Source organism: Lepidothrix coronata, unplaced genomic scaffold, assembly GCF_001604755.1.
Source record: "Lepidothrix coronata isolate B3197 unplaced genomic scaffold, Lepidothrix_coronata-1.0 Scaffold142, whole genome shotgun sequence".
Classification (NCBI taxonomy): Eukaryota; Metazoa; Chordata; class Aves; order Passeriformes; family Pipridae; genus Lepidothrix; species Lepidothrix coronata.
The window spans coordinates 1,707,282-1,727,805 of NW_016690322.1; the positions used below are offsets into that span (position 1 = coordinate 1,707,282).

Genomic DNA, 20,524 nt, shown 5'->3' on the forward strand with positions numbered 1-20,524 from the left:
GATGTACACCTCTGCTGCCCAGCTGGGGAGCTCAGTGCTGTGACATCAGTGCTGAGAAGGATAAAGGTCCTGATGGCATTTGTTTCTTTTTGGTTTGTACTGTGTCCTGTAGGACTCTGTTCAGTTTCCTATGTTGTGACAGTCTGATTTCTTCTTTGCCCACTTACTGTGAGGATAGGAAGAGATTAATTCTCCCATAATGGTTTCTTCTCTTCTCCCCTCCTGGCTGGGGAGGACAGGCCCAATCACTGCCCTCTCCGTGGCTTTTGGGACAGGGCAGCATCATCATGATGCTCCTCATCCCATGAACCTGATGTTTTGGTTAAACAGGCTCTCTCAGTTGCCTCTTAGGCGGTGTTTTCTCACAAAACTAATTCATGTGGGTCAGAAACAGTGAGAACCGATTTTGCATTTACAGTTGTTCTGAAACTTGGGCTCAGTCAGGAAAGTTGACCTCCAAAGTGACACTGCCAAGGAACAGGTTTGCTAGTGGAAAGAATAAACACAGATATGTGAACAGTAAACAACCTGTGACCAAACTGTTTATGGTGCTGAGCTGTAATATCCCATGACAACATAATAATGTATTTATTTATCCACTCACACTGAAAAGTGTGTCTGATTTCTTGGTTGCTTCCTAATGCTGGACAGTTGGATTGCAGGAATTTTCAAGAAAACCCTCCACATCTTATCTAAAGTGTCAATATTTTAATTGTAGAAACAGCTGGAGGACTACTTGTCAAATATCCTGAAAATGCCGATGTACAAGAACTACCATGGAACAGTAAGTAGAAATTAGTTTGCTTACCTAAAGAATATTCACTTTACAAATGCTGAATTCATTGGAAGAAGACATGCAGCTTATGGATGAAACATTTTACAGCTGTTTTGTGAGCATTTTGGCTTAGCTGATTTCTCCAACATGATGTCATATGATGAAAACCAAAGGAGAAGAGTGAATGACTCAGTCTTGGATGTTGCTGGTATAACACAGGGATAATCTCCTCAAGGAAGTCCAGTCCAGGCAGCTGGTTGTATAATGATTTCTGTTTAATTCTGTAGTGTTTAAGATGATAAGTTCAAGTTTTAAGTACTTAAACAGTTGGAATCCAAACCACATTTGTAATTGCTCCTTCAGTTTGGGCTTTGTGTGTGGTCCTGAGTGCAGTTTTGTATCAGGTTTCTATTCTCTGCACTTTCACTGGACATCAGTGATGCTGAGTTTGTTTTCGAGATACCCCTTCACCTCCCCAGGTGTTTTGGCAGTTCCAAAGGGAGATGGTAGTTGGCTTATTTCCTCAAGTCAACACTCTTTTTGAAATGAGGAGAGATGTCAAATCCAGCTTCAGGCCTATTTTAAGTAAAAATATTTCTTTTGAAATCCATCCTCAGATGTTTCTTCAGTGCTCCTCACCTGTCAGTTGCAGCTGTAACATCTCCCAGGGATGGTAATTTATTTCCCCTTTTTTGGCTGCATAATGACTGTATTATTCCATCTTTTGTATTATCAGCAAAACCTGATGCACGCTCTGAGTAGCTGCCGAGCTTAGTGACATTTTTGAGCCAAGGGTGATAACTGGGAGCACTTGGTTTTCAAACAAGCCAGAAATATAGACTGAACTTAGGGTTTCTGTAGCAGCCAGTTCTTCCCTTCCACTTTTGTTTTTGTTGTTTGGTAGATATTCTTCTCTTTTGCAGGATATCAGTTATGTAGAGATGTTGGGCAGCTCATAGATGGATGTCATGCCCAAAAACTGTTTGTGCTCTGTTGCAGAGCTCAGTGTGTTAAGCACTGCTTGTTGTATGGGCCAAAGTGCTCATTGGGGTTGGCCAGAAACCTTCAGACTAGTCTGAGGCCACTGTGTTCCTTAGAGTGCTTCTTTTGGGGACAGGCAGTGGAGCTTGATTCCAATGCAGTCAAGAGCTGTATTAGTCTGCATGTGGAAAAGAGTCATCTTTTGTTCTTATAGCAAGGTTGGGATAACTTGGCAATTTTGATCAGCAGCATATGCAGAGCGGGGGAGAGTTATTTTACAGTGTGGATCCATCTTGTCACTTTCAGGCAGGCGTTGCTTTTTTCAAATACTTCGGAGCGTTTCTGCTCCTGTGAGAACGTGGGTGATCCTTTGGCCAGGCTGTGGTTTGAGACGTGCAGCAGCGGTGGGGGCCGGGTGAGGAGACGAGCGGTCCTGCCTTGCCCAGGCAGCTGTGGCGTGCTCCCCTCCTTTGCTGAATCGCCCTTCTGTCCCCGGCCCCCGGACCCAGATGTCACTTTGCACATAAATTCTCAGTTTATTGTTGGCTCCCACTGGATTTGGCTGCAGTGAAGCATTCAGTGAGGACTCTGCTGCTCACGGTGGCAGCGCGGGTCCTGCAGGCGATGCTGGAAGAAAGCACAGGGAGAAAAGTGCTTCCTTTAAAAAAACCCACCAAAACAACCCCCACCATTCTCTTACTCTATAGAGACTAAAGTGAAGATTTCTGGCACTTTTCCCAGAACTGTATTTGTCCTTCTGAGAACAAAATGAGGGCTTTGCTCTTCCTGTGGTTGAGAAGTCTTTTGCCTGGACGCTGACAAATGCTGTAACTGTCTTAATCTTGGAGAACATTTTGACTCCTGTGTGTTCCTTTCAGCAAATCGATGCACTGAGGTGTTTTTTTTTAAATCCTGAACTCTTTGTAAAGTGAGACATGGAGTTGCAAAGGCAAACTGACCTGCCCTAAGGGATTGTAGCCCTTAGTCCGTGTGAAGGGCTTGCTCGGCTCAGTTGTGTCTACAATGATATGTTTTTTACATCCGAGCTGCACAATTTAATGAATTCACTTTTTTACTTCTTTTATTTTGCATTTGTGGTTAATTTGTTATTTCCCAGTGAGAGCAAATAGCTTTATACGCTGTCTGCAGGATGTGCCATGCACTGGGACAGTCAAGCCTGCAAGTTGAAGCTCGTAGCAGTTTTGCAGACCTGGAATCCCCAGTGGATTGAGGATCAGGTCCACAGTGACCACATGGCACTGTAGAGCTTGTACATCCCCCAGCTTTTTATATTTTTATTTTCTTTTTTGTTATATGAATCATGATTAAATCTCATGCCTTCTCATCCTTTCCAAAACCTTTTTATAGTACCTCTGGGCTGAAGTGCTTCAAGACAATCACCATTAAAATGAATGTTGTGGGAATCTCAGTCTGTTAATTGTCCACACTCTTTTTCTGGAAAATGGAAATTGGAGGAATATAGCCCCAAAATGTTAGGGCTTGATTGAGTTCCACATAAAAATTTTATCAATTGGACCTTTGCATTATTTTTTGTGTGAGCTCCTATGCTTGAAAGATGCCTAAGCAAAATGAGAAATAAGATTTGATTGAACTGGAGTATGTGTGTGTGTGTAATGTTTTGCATGAGCTTTAGTAAGTGAGAGTAAAAACCTCATTTAAAGTGAAAACAGTACAATGTAAGATCAGCTCAGATATGTGAGTGGCTGCTGGTTTACCTCTGATACTGCACTTGGATCTGCGGACCTCTGCAAAGGTCCCTACCCAACCTTCTAGTATTTTTAGTTATTTACTTCTAAATAAATAGTTATTATTAGTTATTTAGGCTTTTAGTTATTTATTATATATTTAGTTATTTTTAGTTATATACAATAATTGAAATACAGCACATTTGAAATACAGTGATCAAGTGCCGGTTTGTAAAAAAACCCTTGAAATACAGCACATTCCAGTTTTCTTTTTAAATTTGGGTTTTGTATGAGCAATTTTTTTGTGTAAGAAATTTTGCTGAACAGTATCATTCTGAAGAGCATGCAATTCCATTTTATTGTTAGCCATCAGTAGTAATCAAACCACTTTTTTAACCCACTAAATTAAGAACAGGAGTCTAAATGAAAGCGCAGTGTGGAGCTGCTGAATTCTTTCTGAAATGCAGATGCTCTGTGAAATTTTTACTCACATAAATGGTGGATGCTCAACATTGCTGGCAGAACGGGATGGTTTGAACCTGTGGCTCGTGCACCTTGCAGCTGGTTCTCTGCCTTCCATAGCCTGTCCTTCTGCAGCTGATCACTCCCATCTGCTTTTCTTATTTTGCTTTTTATTGCTACAACAATGTCATTGAAGCTGCGTTCTCTGGGCCTTTATCTCATACTTAAAACATTCTGCTGCAGATCGCTCTGAAACCAGAGTGGGATTCCAGCTCCCCAGGGAGGCAGCTGGGCAGCACAGGAATTCCAGTGTGACGGAGATGAAAGTGCCTGGGCTGCTCTGCCTGCCTCTCTCAGTCCCTCTGTGAATGACGAGCACCTCGGATGAAAGGCTCTGTAACAGTAAAAATAGCTAATGCAGCAATAATAATAACAATAAATCATTCGATCAGATATTTCGCACTGCACTCGGGAATTTTCCTTCTAACTGGAGGAATTTATTTAAGGGTTTATTTTACAAACCAGCACTTGATCAACGTGTTGGATGGGCTCCTGTAACCGTCATTGCTGTTCCAAAGACTCCTTGGCTGCAGAGGAGGTTGCTGCGCTGCCAGACAATCTTTCTTTCTTTTTTATGTGGTGGTAGTTCTGTTTCTGCAAGTAATTTTTCCTCCTGGTTTTCCTTTTTGCTTCTTTTATTTCTCTGCATGCAGTGGTCCTCAAATTGCTGCCAGTTTTCTGGTCCCAGTCAGCGTTTTCAAAGGGTTTTGACATTCATTTGCTTTTTTTGTGCGTGTGCCCACTGTGAGAGATGTCTGGGTTTCTGATTTGTCTGGTGGGGAATGCCAGCCATTTTCTGAAGAAGTTAAGATGGGATCCAGGCAAAGAAGTGGCCTGAGACTTCACTTGGGACCTCTGATAAGACCTTGTAGAGTACACTGGGTTTTCAGGTGCTTCCCACCCTGCTCTGAATGTCACTGCAGAAACAGCTGAAACGTTCATAGGTCAGACCTGGTACTTTTCCAGAACATGTAGGTAGAGCAGAGATAGCAAGATGGTTAGTAAAAGCATGGAATAACTTGTTCTAACCACTTTCTGAAAACAGACTGAAATGACCCCAAAATCAGGGCATTAAATTTGCCTCTACAGAATAGATGTTACTTGAGATACTCAGAGGAAAGTAATAGTGTCTTTTGTTCTTCTCCACGGCCTTATTGATATGAGAAGTTTGGGAAGGTCCCAGGAGCAGCAGAGCATGAGGAAGTGGAAGGATCTTCTGTCCTATTGTGGTTAGAGGGTTCCCTCTGGCTTTATTGCCTGGCTAAAGGGACAGTGACACCTGCCCTCACCCTACCCTGAGCACCACTCTGCACTTGGACAACTTTATGTGATAATAAATTAAAAGTTCCTGGGTGCAGACAAGCTTCTGCCACGCAAGGCTGCTCCTGCCCAAGCCCTGTCCTGCACAGGACACCCGGGGCAGGTGTTTGTTCCTGCTAATGGGGCCCAGGGCTAATAACCAGCAGACTGCCAGGAATGTCTTGCTGTGCCAAGAAAAGCCTGCTCAGTTGAAATGGCCCAGTGTCCTATTTTTAGAGGTGAATGTAATCATGCTGTGCTTTCTCACCAACTTTGCTCGCTGTTACGTTCCTCTGCCATTCCTGGTGAAGCAGGAGGACCCATGAGGAGGCAGGTTGCTTGTCCTTGGGATTTGATCTTGCTCTCCTCCTGACCCAATGTGGCTTTCCTGTGGATTTTTGGCTTCTGGAGCCAAATGGGCAATGGTGTGTGTGCAGCACTGAGTGGGAGCAACTGGCTTGAAGGGGTTGAACCCCCACATGGTGTGTGTCCATAGGGTAGGAGAATCAAAGGGAATAGGGTGCTCCCAGACCTGGGGACATGTCCTCATTCTCTTTCCAGTCTTTCTGTGATGGTCACTGGAGGGAGGAGAGGATTCAAGCAGCCAGCCAATATCACATAGACCCCCAAAACAGTGTCAGACTTGAGTCCTGAGTTCAGCCAGTGATCCAGAAGGGAGGATACGAGTAGGTCCCTATAATACATTTGAGCTTGATTGTCCTGGTTGCCTGAAGTGTGTTCTCCAAAGCACATCCAAAATAAACAAACTGAAAACCCAACCACACTACTTTTCTTGGTCTTCTTGAAGATGCTTAGGCAGTGGTGGGGAACTTCTGCTCAGGATCCTGTAGGTTCTGTCTTTATGACAAGTCACTTCAATGAAGCAAAGTATTTTGTGGATTTCAGAGTTTGAAGGATGGGGGAATCTCTTTCTCTTTTCCAGATGGAGTTTGTTGGAGTAAGCCAGCTGTCATTCATCCACGACCTGGGACCAAAGGGCATGTGAGTTGTGAGCTGTGTCTTTGTGAGTTATGATTCACTAAGAGCATGGCTTTGTAAATAAATACTGTTCACATTAATAGCTTTCCTTTCTCACCAGTAACTGACTGGAGAATATTTTATCATACAGATAGAAAAATTTATTACTGTTCAGAGAGAAATGGTACAATTTGGGGAAATAGTTTTGAGAGCAGGCTGCTTTGTGAGACATGGACTGGCTTACAGGGTTTCTCCCCTTCCCTCCCTGCAGCCTGTGGAGCCCCTTGTTTTTCTTCTTCCTGTGCCATAAACCAGCGCCCTACATTTCTTAAATCTCCTTTATTTCCTTCTGGGGGTATTATTTTTGCCCTTTGTCAGGCTTTCAGATCATAGCACAGAGGCTGCTTGGGCACAACTGGAGGTGGCAGGAGCCATCCCTGGGCACAGAGGCAGGGGGGGAGTTCAGCAAGCACCCCCCACCCAAAAGCCCCCCTGCACCTCCAGGTGAGCCGTGTCACCCACCCTAACCCTGTTTCTGTCCTCACAGAGAAGGATTCATCATGAAACGCTCCGGGGGCCACCGCATCCCTGGCCTGAACTGCTGTGGCCAGGGGAGGATGTGCTACCGCTGGTCCAAGAGGTACTGCTGGGGTGGCGAAGGTGGGGCTGCCACGTGCTCCTCGGGCACACAGAAATGCTCATTTGTCTTTTTCTGCAACAAAATCCATGAGGGAGGTTCTCACTTTTTTATAAAAGCCACAGATTTTCAGGCTGAAAGGGTCTGTAGGGTGTTCCCCCCTCACACTCCTGTGTGGTGGGTTTTTTTCTTCTGTTTTGGAGTTCACAGAAGGGTCATGTTACTCCAGAGGAAGGGTCATGTTACTCCAGAGGAAAAGTGGGGTTTCTTGCAGCTTCAAGCTGGCAGAAATGGCAATAAACCCCCAGTCTGTTCCCAGCTTTCCCTGCTGTGGGAGCACCGGTGGCTCCATGCCTTCTGAAGGGGATGTGGCTGGTGACACTGCCCTGGGCATATTCCAGCTTTGTTTTCTGAGCTTTCCTTCCTCAATGTACAAAATGGAAATCAATTAATTGAAACACTCTCTGGACCAGTGCAGAGCAGCATTAAATCAGACGTGACCTGCAGCAGTAAGGAGCTGTTTGGTGTAATTAACCTTGGCATTAAATATGTTCCCTCTTCCTTATTACTGCAGGTAGTTAAATCCCAGTGTTTTCATGGGAGTTTTCACAAGCCATGCTGTTCCCATGTCCCTTCCTGCTGCAGACAGACAAAACTTATTGTCCCCATCCCTTTACCTTCTGTGTTAGGTCTTGGTATTGCCTGGGGCCATGGCACAGGGAGACATATGCTGCAGGGGAGTATGTGTGTTACCAACTACCCAAAAAATACAGGGAGCATTTCCTGGAGCATAGCCTTCCCCTGCAAGTCTTCCCTTTTGAAAATCCAAATAGCCCATACTTGCCTTACAGCAACAGTTTCTTGGTCAATAGAGCTTCCTCAAGCATTACCTACCTTTGGATTTTAGCATCACCCATAGGCTGTCATTAGTTTTATCTTCAATAATCCTCTTTTCCAACAAAATCTCTCTGCATTCTTGTGAACAAATGGTCCTATTTCTTCATAGCCTTTCCAACATTCCTTAATGTAATTTTACAGATCTCTGTAGTGAGTGCATAAGGAGATAAAGATGTGACTTTCCTTCAGGTCAAATTGCTAAATTGTCACCAATTCTTTTTCTCTTTTATGGAGAAAAAAAGCCTTTTCCTTTTGATACTCCTTAGTTAACTCATCTCTGTGTTATGCAGAGCTCAGGCTTTAGGGGGGACAATAGCACATCCAGCTCCAATGGACCTTCATTTTCCTTTAGAGCCTAAAAATGGGGTGGGAGAAGTGTTTGAGTGGATTGTGTACACAGTATCACAAGAGGGGCACCAAATTCCCGTCATGGCCCATGGGGACTGACAGCTTATGCATCAATAATGAAGCAAATAGCAGTAATATTTCCCAGAGAGGGTTATTTAAATGAAGGATTTCAGGACATGGAGGCAGACAGTGGGGTGATGCTGTGAAAGGGCACGGGTAGGATTTCTTGGGCTTGTAGAGCTGCCTGGGAAAAACAGAAAGGGGAGTGCTTGGAAATGTACTCTGTGGGGTGTTTAAGAGTGGAACTATGGGCCAGATAGGGAGGGCAGGTATTTTACCACCAAATGAGGGGTGATGCTGGGTAACTCTGAGCCCTGAAAGAAAGAAAAAATTATGGGATCTGGAAGTAGATGAGCTTGAGGCTGTTACTAAAGATACAAGAATGAACAGATTTTTGCAGTGTTTTGTGTTGCTTTGTGTATTTCTGAGTGTGCAGAAGAATGAGGCGAAGGGCTGGTGATGGAGACCTGTGTGGGACAGAGGGGGCTGGTTACCCCAGCTACGCCACAGGGGGAGAAAAAATTAGAAATGCCATTCACAGTAAAAAATGTGCTTTTTCCAGAGTTGCCTTCAGGCTACAGTATTTATGTAAAACCTGCCGGTCATCTCTCCTCTCGTGTTTCTAACAGGGTGCCTGTTGCTTGGCAATGAAAACTTTCCAAAATGCCTCGTTCATATATTTTGATAGGAGTGAAAGTGATCCTAGCATCAGAGTTAATGTTAGAAATGTCAAATAACTCCCGTACAGAATGCAAACTGAATTAAAATCTGGGATGGAGACATCCTTGTTGCACCTTACCTGGGGCTAGGAGGTTTATAAACAGGGGTTTTGTTAAACAAGCAAACCTGTATTTTCAAAGACTTTGTAAAAAGGAGTCGTGTAAATAACTCTAAAAGTCTTACATTGAATTCAAACTTATTACACAAGTTCATAAAATAGACACTTCTCTGCTCAAGAAAATCATCCCTGGTCTAGCCCCTGAGAAGAAATTTTACCATTTAGTTAGGGGTATGTTTATTTAGGGAATGTTTTCCTATCCTTGATAAATGATTTGGCCTTGTTTTGATGGAAGCACTTTCCCCTTTTATTATCAGCTTTTTTTATGACTTATGTTTTGACAACTGGCATGGCTGTGAAATCCAGGTGATGTGGTTGCTGTGCCCATACAGGTGGCTGGTGGTGAAGGACTCGTTCCTGCTGTACATGAAGCCCGACTCGGGGGCCATTTCCTTTGTCCTGCTGGTCGATAAGGAGTTCAACATCAAGATAGGCCAGAAGGAAACAGAAACTAAATATGGGTTGCAGATTGACAATCTCTCTAGGTAAGAAAACAGGCTTTGTTTAGCCCCTCTTAGTCTGCTTTTGCTTTCTTGAGGAGGAATCGATGTTCCTCTGCAGGAGGGATTAAAAAGGCGCTGGGCTGATGGTGCAGCTTCGCTTCCCGCAGGGTTGGGGCTGGGCTGCTGCTGCTGGTGTGTTCAGACCTGTGGGGATTTGGCCCATAATGCTGATCATTTCCAATATCTTAATGAGGCATTTGGAGCCTCAGCTGCTGTTTGTCCATCCCTGTGGTTATTGCTGGGGCCTGAGGGCACGGTGCACGTTGAGTTGCGCAGCCTGGTTTGGCAGCAACTGCTTAGATAATTTTCTAGGTGCTGTGTTCCTTTTATGCTGCAAGCAGGGATGTTTTCTTCTGCATCCCAATGAAGTATTACCCAAAAACCATGCCAGTTGGGATAAAGAGATATTAAATATTTTTATGTTAGCGCACAGTGTAAATTCATCTCTTAAAAAATACAACATTAGCTGGCTCCAGCTCCAAAGCTGATGCTATTAATTTAAATCTGGGTATTTTATACTTGGCAGTGCCTTACTGTTAGTCACTCGGAACAGCTCAGTGCTGTGTATTCTTTTGCAAGCAAAACAGCAAAGCAAAGCCCATACTTTTTGCTTAAATAAAACATGACCGATGCAGATGCATTTACCAACACGGATAGACAGCGAGGAGCAGCCCAATTAAGCACGAGTGGCTCCAGCATCCTGCCCTGCGCCTCCTCTGTTTTACAGGTCGCTGATTTTGAAGTGTAACAGCTACAGACATGCCCAGTGGTGGAGGCAGGGCATAGATGAGTTCGTTCGGAAGCACGGCAAGGACTTCCTCACGGAGCATCGCTTCGGCTCGTACGCGGCCGTGCAGGAAAACACGCTGGCCAAGTGGTGAGGAGTGCGGCAAGGCTGTGGGAGACTCGGTGCTGTGGGTGCTGGCATCACCCCAGCTCTGATGAGCAGAGCTGGTGGCCTTTAGTAGCTGTGGGGACTGATGATAATTAGAGAAGTTGCAAAAAAACGAGGAAGGAAATAGCAGGGCTGGTGACAGGAGCGCTTTGCTTCTGTTCGCGTCACAGCTTAATAGCATTTTGTAACATTAAGTTTCACTGGAATTTGAACAGGTTTGGTATTTGTCATTGTAAGGATAAAGGGAATAAAAGAGAATCAACAAATACAAATTTGGGTATAGTCAGAGGGTGACTGGGCATTATGCACACAGCAGTCCTGTGAGTAATCCTTTTGTCTGCAGTGCAACCTGATTGCATTAAGGCATGCCCAGAAGCACCTCAAAAGCTGGATTCTAGCTGGAAGCAAATCTTTATGGTGCTTTTGCTGCAGCTTCTGCCTTGCAGCAACCGCTGACTGAGTAGTTTCTGTAAATCAGAGAAAACACCACCCCAGCATCCTTTCCTGAGTGACAAACCTGTCTTGAACCTCGAGCAAAATCCAGGAATATTGTGTGTGGTTGGCAGAAGTGCCAAGTGGCACTTAATAACCTCTTATTGTACTGTTTCACCAAGCTACTAACAGCAGCACTGAATTCTCCCTGCATGTTCTCCTGATTCTTGATATTAGGTTTGTGTTTGCTTTTGAGAAGAGAATGTAAACAGCACCGACACAGAACCCTATCTCTCTTCAGCCATGTACTTTGATTAACGAAGGGGAGGAAACGTAAACCTTCACGCTGTGTTTGCTTTTGCAGGTATGTAAATGCGAAGTGGTACTTTGAGGACGTCGCCAATGCCATGGAAGCTGCTAAGGAGGAGATTTTCATCACAGATTGGTGGTTCGTACTCGCATACTTGGGTGTTGACCAGCTGTCTGTCTCGGGGCGTTGCCGACAATGCGGCACTGTTTGGGGGCCCTACAGTATGGCAGCGAGCCGTGCAGCCAGATGGTTTGGCAGCACACCCAAACCTCTCCTTGTGTTGCATTCAAAGGCCTTTTCAGGAGGGTTGGCAGCAAAAGCGCATGCTTCACATCAACAACTTGGTTGTCTCCTTCCATGGAAATGCCTCAAATTGCGTGGAGGCACCACCTGAATTGCAAATGTTGCCGTGTGAGGTGCTCGTCGGGAGCGTAAATCGCTGCAGACCCAAGGGGCGCACATGGCTTTCAGCGTACGAGGGAACAGGGATGCTCAAACACCTCCAACAGTGCTCTTGCCAGGGGATCCTCCTTTCAGCTCCTCGCTGTCTTGGGAAGCCTCATGCCAGCAATGAGAGCATCCTGTGGGGCTGTGATTTTGGTCTGCTCTTAAATGATTAAGATAACGGGTGAGGGGAGTTTTGTTGCCCTTTCTGAGCTGTGTGGCTGCCTAAGGACCTGGCTCTGCCCGCTACTTAACTAGTGATTCAATGTGTTTAGGCAGTGCTCTGATTCCTGTTTGAGGCAGGACAGGGTGTTCTCACAGCCTCTGGCAGAGTTTCCTGGCTGAGTACTGGTTGTGACTGCCCATGTCTTGCCTTTGTGGAGGTTAATCTGCCTGAGCCAGCCTGGACCGTGGGGATGGGAGGATCCCAAGACATGACTCAGATGTCCCCTTCACCTTGGGCATATCTCTGTGCTTATCTTTCTCCATCTGTAAAATGAACTTCTTGCTACTTATCCACTGCCTCTAGGAACTGGGAGAATTAGTTCTTAGGCAGAAATTATTATAAGAAATCTACATATTATGTTAGCATTTACTGGGATAAATCTTTTTCTTACCATGACCACAATTAAGCCCAATGCTCCTGGATCCCCACATGCAACATCAAGTGGCAATTCAAAAGCATCCAATTTCAGACCCATTGTCTTTTACTTAGTGTTTTATTCAGACCATTGTTAATGTACCATGGAATTCCAAAACTTATCTGAAACTTAGAGTATAAGATAAAAATGCTGTTGTCAGAAGCGTGTTTTTAGGATGTAGCAATATGCTTTGTTTAAGCAGAAGTTCCCATGCTTGATACAAAAGTAAAGGAATGAAATTCTGTCACCTTGCTCTGCAGGAGTTAGATGAGATTGCTTAATTATTTCTTGTAATCCTTAAAGCTATCAATCAATAAAATGTCCTGTTGAGAGATCTTTTGCTTTGTCTTTAGGCAGCAAGGAAAATTCAGTACAAATCTGTGCTACTCAGATAGCCCAAGTACCAGGCGAACTGAAATCCCACTCTTATTTATTTTTTATATCTGCACATTTCTTTCAAATCTACCTTGGGGTTTTCTTTTGTTGCATCTTTCTTTCATAGATAGAGTCCAAATTTCCCTATTTACACATCACTGTTAAACTTGGTCTCGTGGGTTGTTAAATACTAAGATGAATGTGCTGGACACGTCCCCTGCCTTCTATAATGCTCTGTTATTAAAGAACAAAGAGCATTGGAGAATGCATCACTCTGGGACATAAGCCTTCACATCCACTTTATTTAAACTTTGATTTCTTTGGTTCCCAAGTTGATTATTTAGGCCAGTGCTTTGTTTGCAGGCTACATATGCTATGTTTTTTCCACTCATTTATCTTCTTAGGCTGAGCCCAGAAATCTTCATGAAACGACCGGTTGTGGAAGGAAATCGCTGGCGGCTGGACTGCATCCTCAAGAGGAAGGCAGTAAGTGAGCTCCAGCTGCAACCCTCACCCTGCAGAGAGCCCTGTGCACCCACCCAGTTACAGGGTCGTACTGGGACTGCAGTGTTTGCACTTAGTTTTGTAGAGACGAGAGTTAAAGTTGGCCAAGCCTCATATCAGATGGCCTCGGAAAACTACGTGTTTTGATTTGCACTCCCCATTTGGGTTTGGAAGAGCTTGGAGGCAGAAGGGTAGATCCTTCAAACTTCAGTGGCTTCAGACTGAAAGAGTGTGGGCACAGGTTGCCTATAGAAACTGTGGATGTCCCATCCTTGTAAGTGTTCAAGGCTAGGTTGGACAGGGCTTGGAGCAACCTGGTCTAGTGGAAGGTGTCCCTGTACATGGCAGGGGATTGGAACTAAGTGATCTTTAAGGTCCTTTCAAACCCAGGTCATTCTATGATTCTGTGATCCTCTGATTGCCCCAAGTTTGGGTCACTTCGGCCTTGCATTATGACTGCCCAGTTCCTGGTGGGGTCAAAGACCTGTTGCTGTCTCGTGCTCTCCATGTGATATATGTAATTTAGAAGTAAGGGAAAGGCTGAGAACTTTGTGGTGTGTTTATGAGTGCGGGCTGTAAGTTGACTGATAATAACACTGGTGCTCAAAAGAGTGATCTGTCCCATGTGATCAGTGAGTCAGAAGGTAAAGCATGGCTGGGAAATCTCTTGAACTCTTGCTGTAGTAGAAGGGCAGGAGTCCATATGGACATGGACTTTGACTTTGAATGACTTTAAACTAAAAGAGGGCAGGTTTAGATGAGGTATTATTAAGAAATTCTTCACTGTGAGGGTGATGAAGCCCTGGCACAGGTTGTCCAGAGAAGTTGTGGCTGCCCCATCCCTGGAAGTGTTAAAAGCCAGGCTGAATGGGACTTAAACGACTTGATCTAGGCAGTGGGAACAAGATGGTCTTTAAGTTCCCTTCCAACCCAAAGCATTCTATAATTCTGTGACATGCTGAAATAGTCTTTAACTCCTTCCCTTTGCAAACTATTTGTCATCACAGTCGTCACCCCTCCACATACCTGCAAAAATAAGAGTTCTTTGTGTCTGACTGTTGACTTGGAAGTAGTCTTATTTTCTGGCAAGTGAAACCTGGCCACAGAATATGCTCACTCAATGGAAGAATTTGCCTTTGTCATGCGTTTTCCTAAGGACATAAATACCTTGTAAGAGTGAGGAGTGTTTTAAGGTCAGTTCTTGGAAATGCTTGCTCTGTCACTTGTGGTATTTCCTTGACTCGACAGGGCAGTCAGCATGCAAGTGTTGAGGTACTGGGGTAAGGCTGTCCTTTCTGTGTGCTCAGTGCTGACTGGGACTTCCCTGGGTGCAGTGGGTAGCAGAATATCATCCACAGTTTAGGGACTGCCTAAGCTCTCAGTAGCTGCTTTATGGTAGTAGGAACTTAAAAGGCTGTGGAATGTTTAGGTCCCAAGTTTATGTTTGGGTCAAAACTTTGGTCAAACTCCAGTACAGATTTTTAATCCATGCTGATTTGTGGCAAGTGAAGGTGTCTCAGTGTACAGCCAGTATTTTCCAAGGTTTGGGGCGTACTTGGCACATTTGAAGGTACTTTAACAAGTGTGTTTAGAAACCCTCCCACGGATACCATGCTGGTCACAAAAAGCACCATCTTTTTAGCACTGCTCATTGTATTCCAGGAGCTTGTTTACCTCTACCAGCAGAAAGAACTTCTTTGCTGGTTTTGAGTTGGCAGCATCGCCTTTAGGTGAGGGATATCCATATGACCACATGGGTCTCGTCATCCTGCAGAGACGGTTAACTGTGGGCAAACCTCAGGGCAACACGAGGCAGCAGAACACTGAACTTCAGGTGTGCAGCATGATTATACAGGGAGTGAATCATGTTTGCAAAATCACCTCAAAGGGTGTGTAAAAGTAGCTACTGTAGGAATGACCTGTTGATGGGCTTTGGCATAGCTCAGCTCTTCACACACAAACTGAGCCCTCCTCAGGGAGCTGAAGAGCTTTCCCGAGTAGTGCAGGTCCTTCCAGGCTGTGGGGTCGCCATGGTGGGTCTGAAAGGGCATAGTCAAGAGCAGGTAACATCAGTCTGCATTTCCATCATCCTTGCTGCCTCTCAGCTTTTCCTCGCTTTGGAAATGGACTGTATCCATTGACGTGCCTATGTAGCTTGTGTTCCTTTTTATTTCTGACAGCAACAAGGAGTGAGAATTTTTGTTATGCTGTACAAAGAGGTGGAGCTTGCCCTGGGGATCAACAGTGAATACAGCAAGCGGACGCTCATGCACCTCCATCCAAACATCAAGGTAAGCGCACACTGCTGTAAGGAGGACGTTTGCATTTACTTGTTCTTGATGGCTAGTGCTGACCCCAGTGTATTTGGGTGTGAACTGGAAGGGTGTTTCCCACCATTACAGTGGGAATAGTCTGAGAAGACATGCCCGTGTAGTGACTACAACTTAGTTTCTATAGATTTTAGTGGAACATAAAATTGCTTAGTTTATATTTGCCAAAGCAACTATTTGTCTAATTCACAAGAAGCATATTTCATGTGACAACTTAATGGGGTTACATCAGATGGAAAATTACACTTTGAGAATGTTGCCTCATTTCAGCATTTCTCTTCAAACATGAATGATGAGAGTCAACACTGGATATGTGAATGTTTCCATCACAGATGAACAGCATTGCACTGTCCTGTGCTGTCACGCTGCTGTTTTGGCACCAAGCAGAAAATGAGCTGTGGCAGTCAAACCAATGGATAAGGCTAGATCCAGTCTCTTAAAATTAGAGACATATACATCTTAAAGAGCAATAAGGTATATGTTATGCTAGAATAATTGATTTATTGTCACTTGATCAGTTGTCACAGTGAAGGGAAGCATCCGTTTACCATCATCTTCGCAGCAAGACCAGAAGGTGTAACTGGAAGATACACTCTAGCTGTGTTACAGGTTTTGGGAGCAGCCAGGTGGAAATCCTATAGCTGTTTTTCCAGGAAGCTGGTCCAGTGGCTCTAACATAAAAAAATAAAACTATACGCTGTATGCTCAGATATAGGAATTTCTGTGCCATAAACACATGTCAAAAAGAAGCTCATAAAAAAATGGCAAACAACTTGCCGATTTTAAATGGGGAAAAAAAACCCAGCCAACTTCTCATTTCACTTATGTGGTGGCAACAACCAAAGAAGTGACTCAGATCACCAATATGTTGTTTTCTTTTAGAGCAGGCTCTGTGTTTGAAATCTCAGCTACTACAGCTCTACTGAAAGCATGGTTTGTTGAAACAGTTTCCTTGACTATGGTCCTCGTACGAAACTCTTGTCGTAGGTGTGACCTATCCGAACATCCTTGCTGCTCAGGAAGACCTGTGTTGTGGGGAAGCACCTGCCTACCAGTATGGCTGACCCAGCTAGTGGGGAATTGAGTAGCTTCAGTAATCAAGCAGTCTGTGTGAATGCACTCATTAACAACTCCAGTGTTCCCCCGTCACCCCAAGCAGCCCAAAAAAAGGCTGGACAGCTCTCTGCCGGGAGGGATTTAAATGTGGCAGCGATGCTGAGCTGGAGTGCTGGTTTTCTCCGCAGGTGATGAGACACCCAGACCACGTGTCCTCCTCCGTGTACCTGTGGGCCCACCACGAGAAGCTGGTCATCGTGGACCAGTCGGTGGCGTTTGTGGGCGGCATCGACCTGGCGTACGGCCGGTGGGACGACGACGAGCACCGTCTGACCGACGTGGGCAGCGTGAAGAGAATGACGGCCGTGAAGTCGGTGTCAACAGCCAACCTGGCAGTAAGTGGCCATGGTCAGCACCTGTGCCCAGAGAGGTTGTGCAGGTGTGCACTGGGGCTGAACAGGCTGTGTCCCCTTCTGAGCACGGGGTTGGGTTCGGGAGCTTCAGAGCCAAGTAGCGGTGAGAAGGAGGGAGTATCTGAGCACTGAATGACTCTCCAGGGCTGGATGCTGACTGGCCCTTGTTAGGGCACGGAGATGGAGAGCTGGACTCCCCGCTACAGCTTGGAGCAGCATTCACAACTTGAAGACTGTGTTCTTAGAGTCACAGAATCTTAGAATGTTTTTGGTTGGAAGGGACCTTAAAAATCGTCTCGTTCCACCCCCTCCCATGGGCAGGGACACCTTCCACTAAACCAGGTTGCTCAAAGCCCCATCCACCCTGGCTTTGAACACTTCCAGGGATATGGGGTATCTACAACATCTCTGGGCAGCATTTCTTTTCTTAATAAAACTTAGCTAGAAATGCACAGTAAGCACTCACAGAGTGCTACAAATTCTCAATACTCGTGCCCTCAGCAGCTGCCTTGTTTGCTGAACTTTCTGCTAAGCTGGGTCTGTATGCAACCACATATCTCTGAAAATTTGAGAGGTGTAGGTTGAAGAGAATTTGAAGGGGAGTAATAATTCAGAGTAAATTTATGGAATCAAATGCTGCTAGTATTACCAGGTTTTCCTGTCGAGTGCCTCCTCAGTACAGGCTCTCCCCAAAAAGCCTGCCACCAAGGTGTGTCTGTCACAGAGCAAAATTTGTCTTGTGGTTGTTTCTGAGCGTTGATAAGCACGGGAATCTGTAGTTAAAGGGCAACCTGTCTGAACATCACCTACAACCATGTCTTCTGTCTCTTAAGTCTGCAGCGGAGTTGTCTGAACGTGTCCCACTGCAGCCTCAAACTCTGTCCCCAGAAAGCCACTTGTTCGAGAGAAACACTGATGATGCCCCAGACATGTCAAAAATGAAAGGAGTAGGAAAATCCAGAAAGTTTTCGAGGTTCAGTATTTACAAGCATCTCCACAAACACGGCATGCACCATGCTGACAGCGTCAGCAGCATCGACAGTGACTCAAGTAAGTGATGATGTTCCACTAAACAATGTATATAAAGCGTGTGTGGAGGTGGGTGGGTGGGTGTATGTGCGCATTCACATGATTTCTAGGGTAATGTGTTCTTCCTAAGGAAGGAAAGTTGATGAGTTTCTAAACCATCAGAACATGGGCTACGTATAGAAATTTGTGTCACTGCAAAATACACAGGAAAGGTTTTACGTGGATTTTTTATTTAGCAATTGTCATGAGCCATCAGATGACATGATGCATGATTCTTAATGTTTATATTGTTGGAAAGTGTTTGTTTCTGCAAGAGAAAATTGAATCTTTAATTTTTCAGCTTGCATTTATTGTTGCAAGCTAAACAATTTCTCAGTGGGTTTATCCCCTCTCATAGGCTAGTGTTAACCTAGGTTTAAATCAATTCGTTTTAAATGGTAATATTCCCAATTTACCTGCTTACTAGAGAGGAGAGACTATTCAACAGTTGAATACTGAAATGCAGCTTTTAATTCTCCAATTAAAAATAGCTTCAGTGCTAAAATTACAAGGATCAGCTTGGCATTTGTTCCAGCATGGAGTCCTTCCTGAAAAAGTCCTCAGCTCCTGAAGCTGTATGTTGCTCACAGTGGGAATTTACTGGAATTCCCATCCCTCCCTGCAGATCCTACTCCTGCCTCTGGCCGGAGGAAGGCTTACTGGAGCGTTGGCTGCAGCCAGCTCAGGACACAGCCATGGCTTTGTACTTCGTTACATCTGTTTGGTTTAAAACCAGCTGAGTCTTGAATTTGATCTTTTGCTTGTTGGTCACTTGTAGTTCCAGCAAAGTGATGTCTCGTTTGAGCTCCTGCCATACCAGGTGTTCTCCAACAGGAGCAGGCACCAGGGGAGCAGAAGTGGACGTGTGTTTTTGCTGTGAATAGAGCATCTTGACTTTCTGCAGGTTTCCCTAGCCCCACTAGAAGTCAACCGAATATAATCCAGAGTTTAAGGCCCCACCTGAAAATGTTCCATCACCACAGTGAATCCAAACAGGGGCTCGCTGAGCCTCGAGAGGGTAAGTGGAGGAAGGCAGATCCCTTCAGGCTTTAGCTGCTGTTTAGTTTTGCATTATAACTATGGTAAGAGTTAGGCTGGGTGCCAGGATCAGCCTTTGCTGCTTGTTGTTCTCCCAGCATCCTTATCCCTCCTCTGCGGGCATCCTGGCAGAAGAGCCTTCTCCAGAAACTACAAGTACTGCAGCATAAATAAGTAATAATCAAAAAACCCAAACCAAAACAACAACAAACCCAAATCCAAACAGAAACCCAAACAAATAAACAAACAAAAAATTTGCAGTAATAGCAGCAGGGAATGGTTGAGGAAATGGCTCTGATATATGATGATTTCAGCAGCTCTCATTCTGCAAAGGAAGGGGCTTGTTACTGGAACTGGGAACTTCTGCATTGGATATTCTAAAAGTAAGCTTGATGCGGGAAGACATGCAAACAGAGAGAGGAAACAGCAGAGTGGCTGCTATCAGACCTATGTTCCGACAAAGACTTGGGTTCCTTGTTTTGCCCCTAACTAAAATCAAGGAGAGCACACTCAGTTGAGATGGGAACTGGATGATTGTGAGCACTGAGCTGTTCCCGTCTCCGGATGGGTGTTGGAAGGCCCTGTTCCAATGTGGTACCTCACCGAGATGCCTGAGTTGTGGTACAGAGTGAGGAGCAGTTCTTCAATATCTTCCTCCTTCAAATGCCTTCCTCTCTGGCATTTATTGCCAATTATGAAATATTGGTTACAGAGCAGTGGCAGGTAACCAGGGCTTTCCATTGCTTCATGGCAGTGATGTGCAGTCTCCCCTGTGGTCACTCGTGCTCACTCATGAGTCACTGTACAGTCATCGGAGCTCGGCACACGGAGTGTGTGTTGGCCGGATGGTGTATCCCACCCAGTCCCACTTGAGCATGTTGAGTCAGCAATTCCCCAGCTCCACCTGGACTCTCACTAGAAGCTCAAGCTCCCCAGGGCAGCTGTGTTGCATACCTGCTGCATGGCATTTTTGGCATGGCTTGGCTCAGCTCAGCTCAGTGGGGTCACAGCAGTGCTGGCAGGGCTTGCTTTGTGTAACCCAGTCTTGTGCTGCTGCCAGTGTATATTTTGTTGAGTGTTGAAAGGGTTTTTTTTTTTGTGCTAAGGGGTTCTGTGGTTTGTTTGTTTTATGGTTGCCTGGTGATGTGGTCAGGTTAACGTGCTCCTGGCATGTTATTACAAAATTACTGCACTGGTATTTGGTACTGTAGGTGAAGGCTGCTCTCAGGGTCAAGAGATAATACCAGTTAACTTTTTATGGTCTGGGCCAACATTTTTGGGTTTTAAGAGAGTGAGGAAAAAAAGTTCACTGCACAAAAATATGTCCTTTGTAAAAGGGATCCTGTTAGGAGGGAGTATCCCTGCCTACAAAATTTTAGACCATTTTTAATCATGGTGAATTTTGGAACCTGTTCAACATGTAAACTTTTGTCAAAAGATGACATTTTTATTTGGAAAAAGCAAAATAAAACAG

General features: G+C 44.9%; 1 protein-coding gene across 2 annotated transcripts in view; it reads left to right on the forward strand.

The window, feature by feature from the left end:
- Positions 1–20,524, forward strand: part of PLD1 (phospholipase D1) — a 62,447-nt gene that overhangs the window by 20,469 nt on the left and 21,454 nt on the right. The window contains exons 6-16 of one of the 2 annotated variants that reach the window (XM_017827753.1): positions 719–784; positions 6,227–6,285; positions 6,809–6,901; positions 9,374–9,526; positions 10,272–10,421; positions 11,236–11,319; positions 13,046–13,127; positions 15,326–15,436; positions 16,720–16,926; positions 17,778–17,994; positions 18,917–19,030. In XM_017827753.1, coding sequence (XP_017683242.1) covers positions 719–784; positions 6,227–6,285; positions 6,809–6,901; positions 9,374–9,526; positions 10,272–10,421; positions 11,236–11,319; positions 13,046–13,127; positions 15,326–15,436; positions 16,720–16,926; positions 17,778–17,994; positions 18,917–19,030 — 1,336 coding nt within the window. The remainder of the gene's footprint in view (positions 1–718; positions 785–6,226; positions 6,286–6,808; positions 6,902–9,373; positions 9,527–10,271; positions 10,422–11,235; positions 11,320–13,045; positions 13,128–15,325; positions 15,437–16,719; positions 16,927–17,777; positions 17,995–18,916; positions 19,031–20,524) is intronic. The other variant, XM_017827754.1, reaches the window with a different exon arrangement.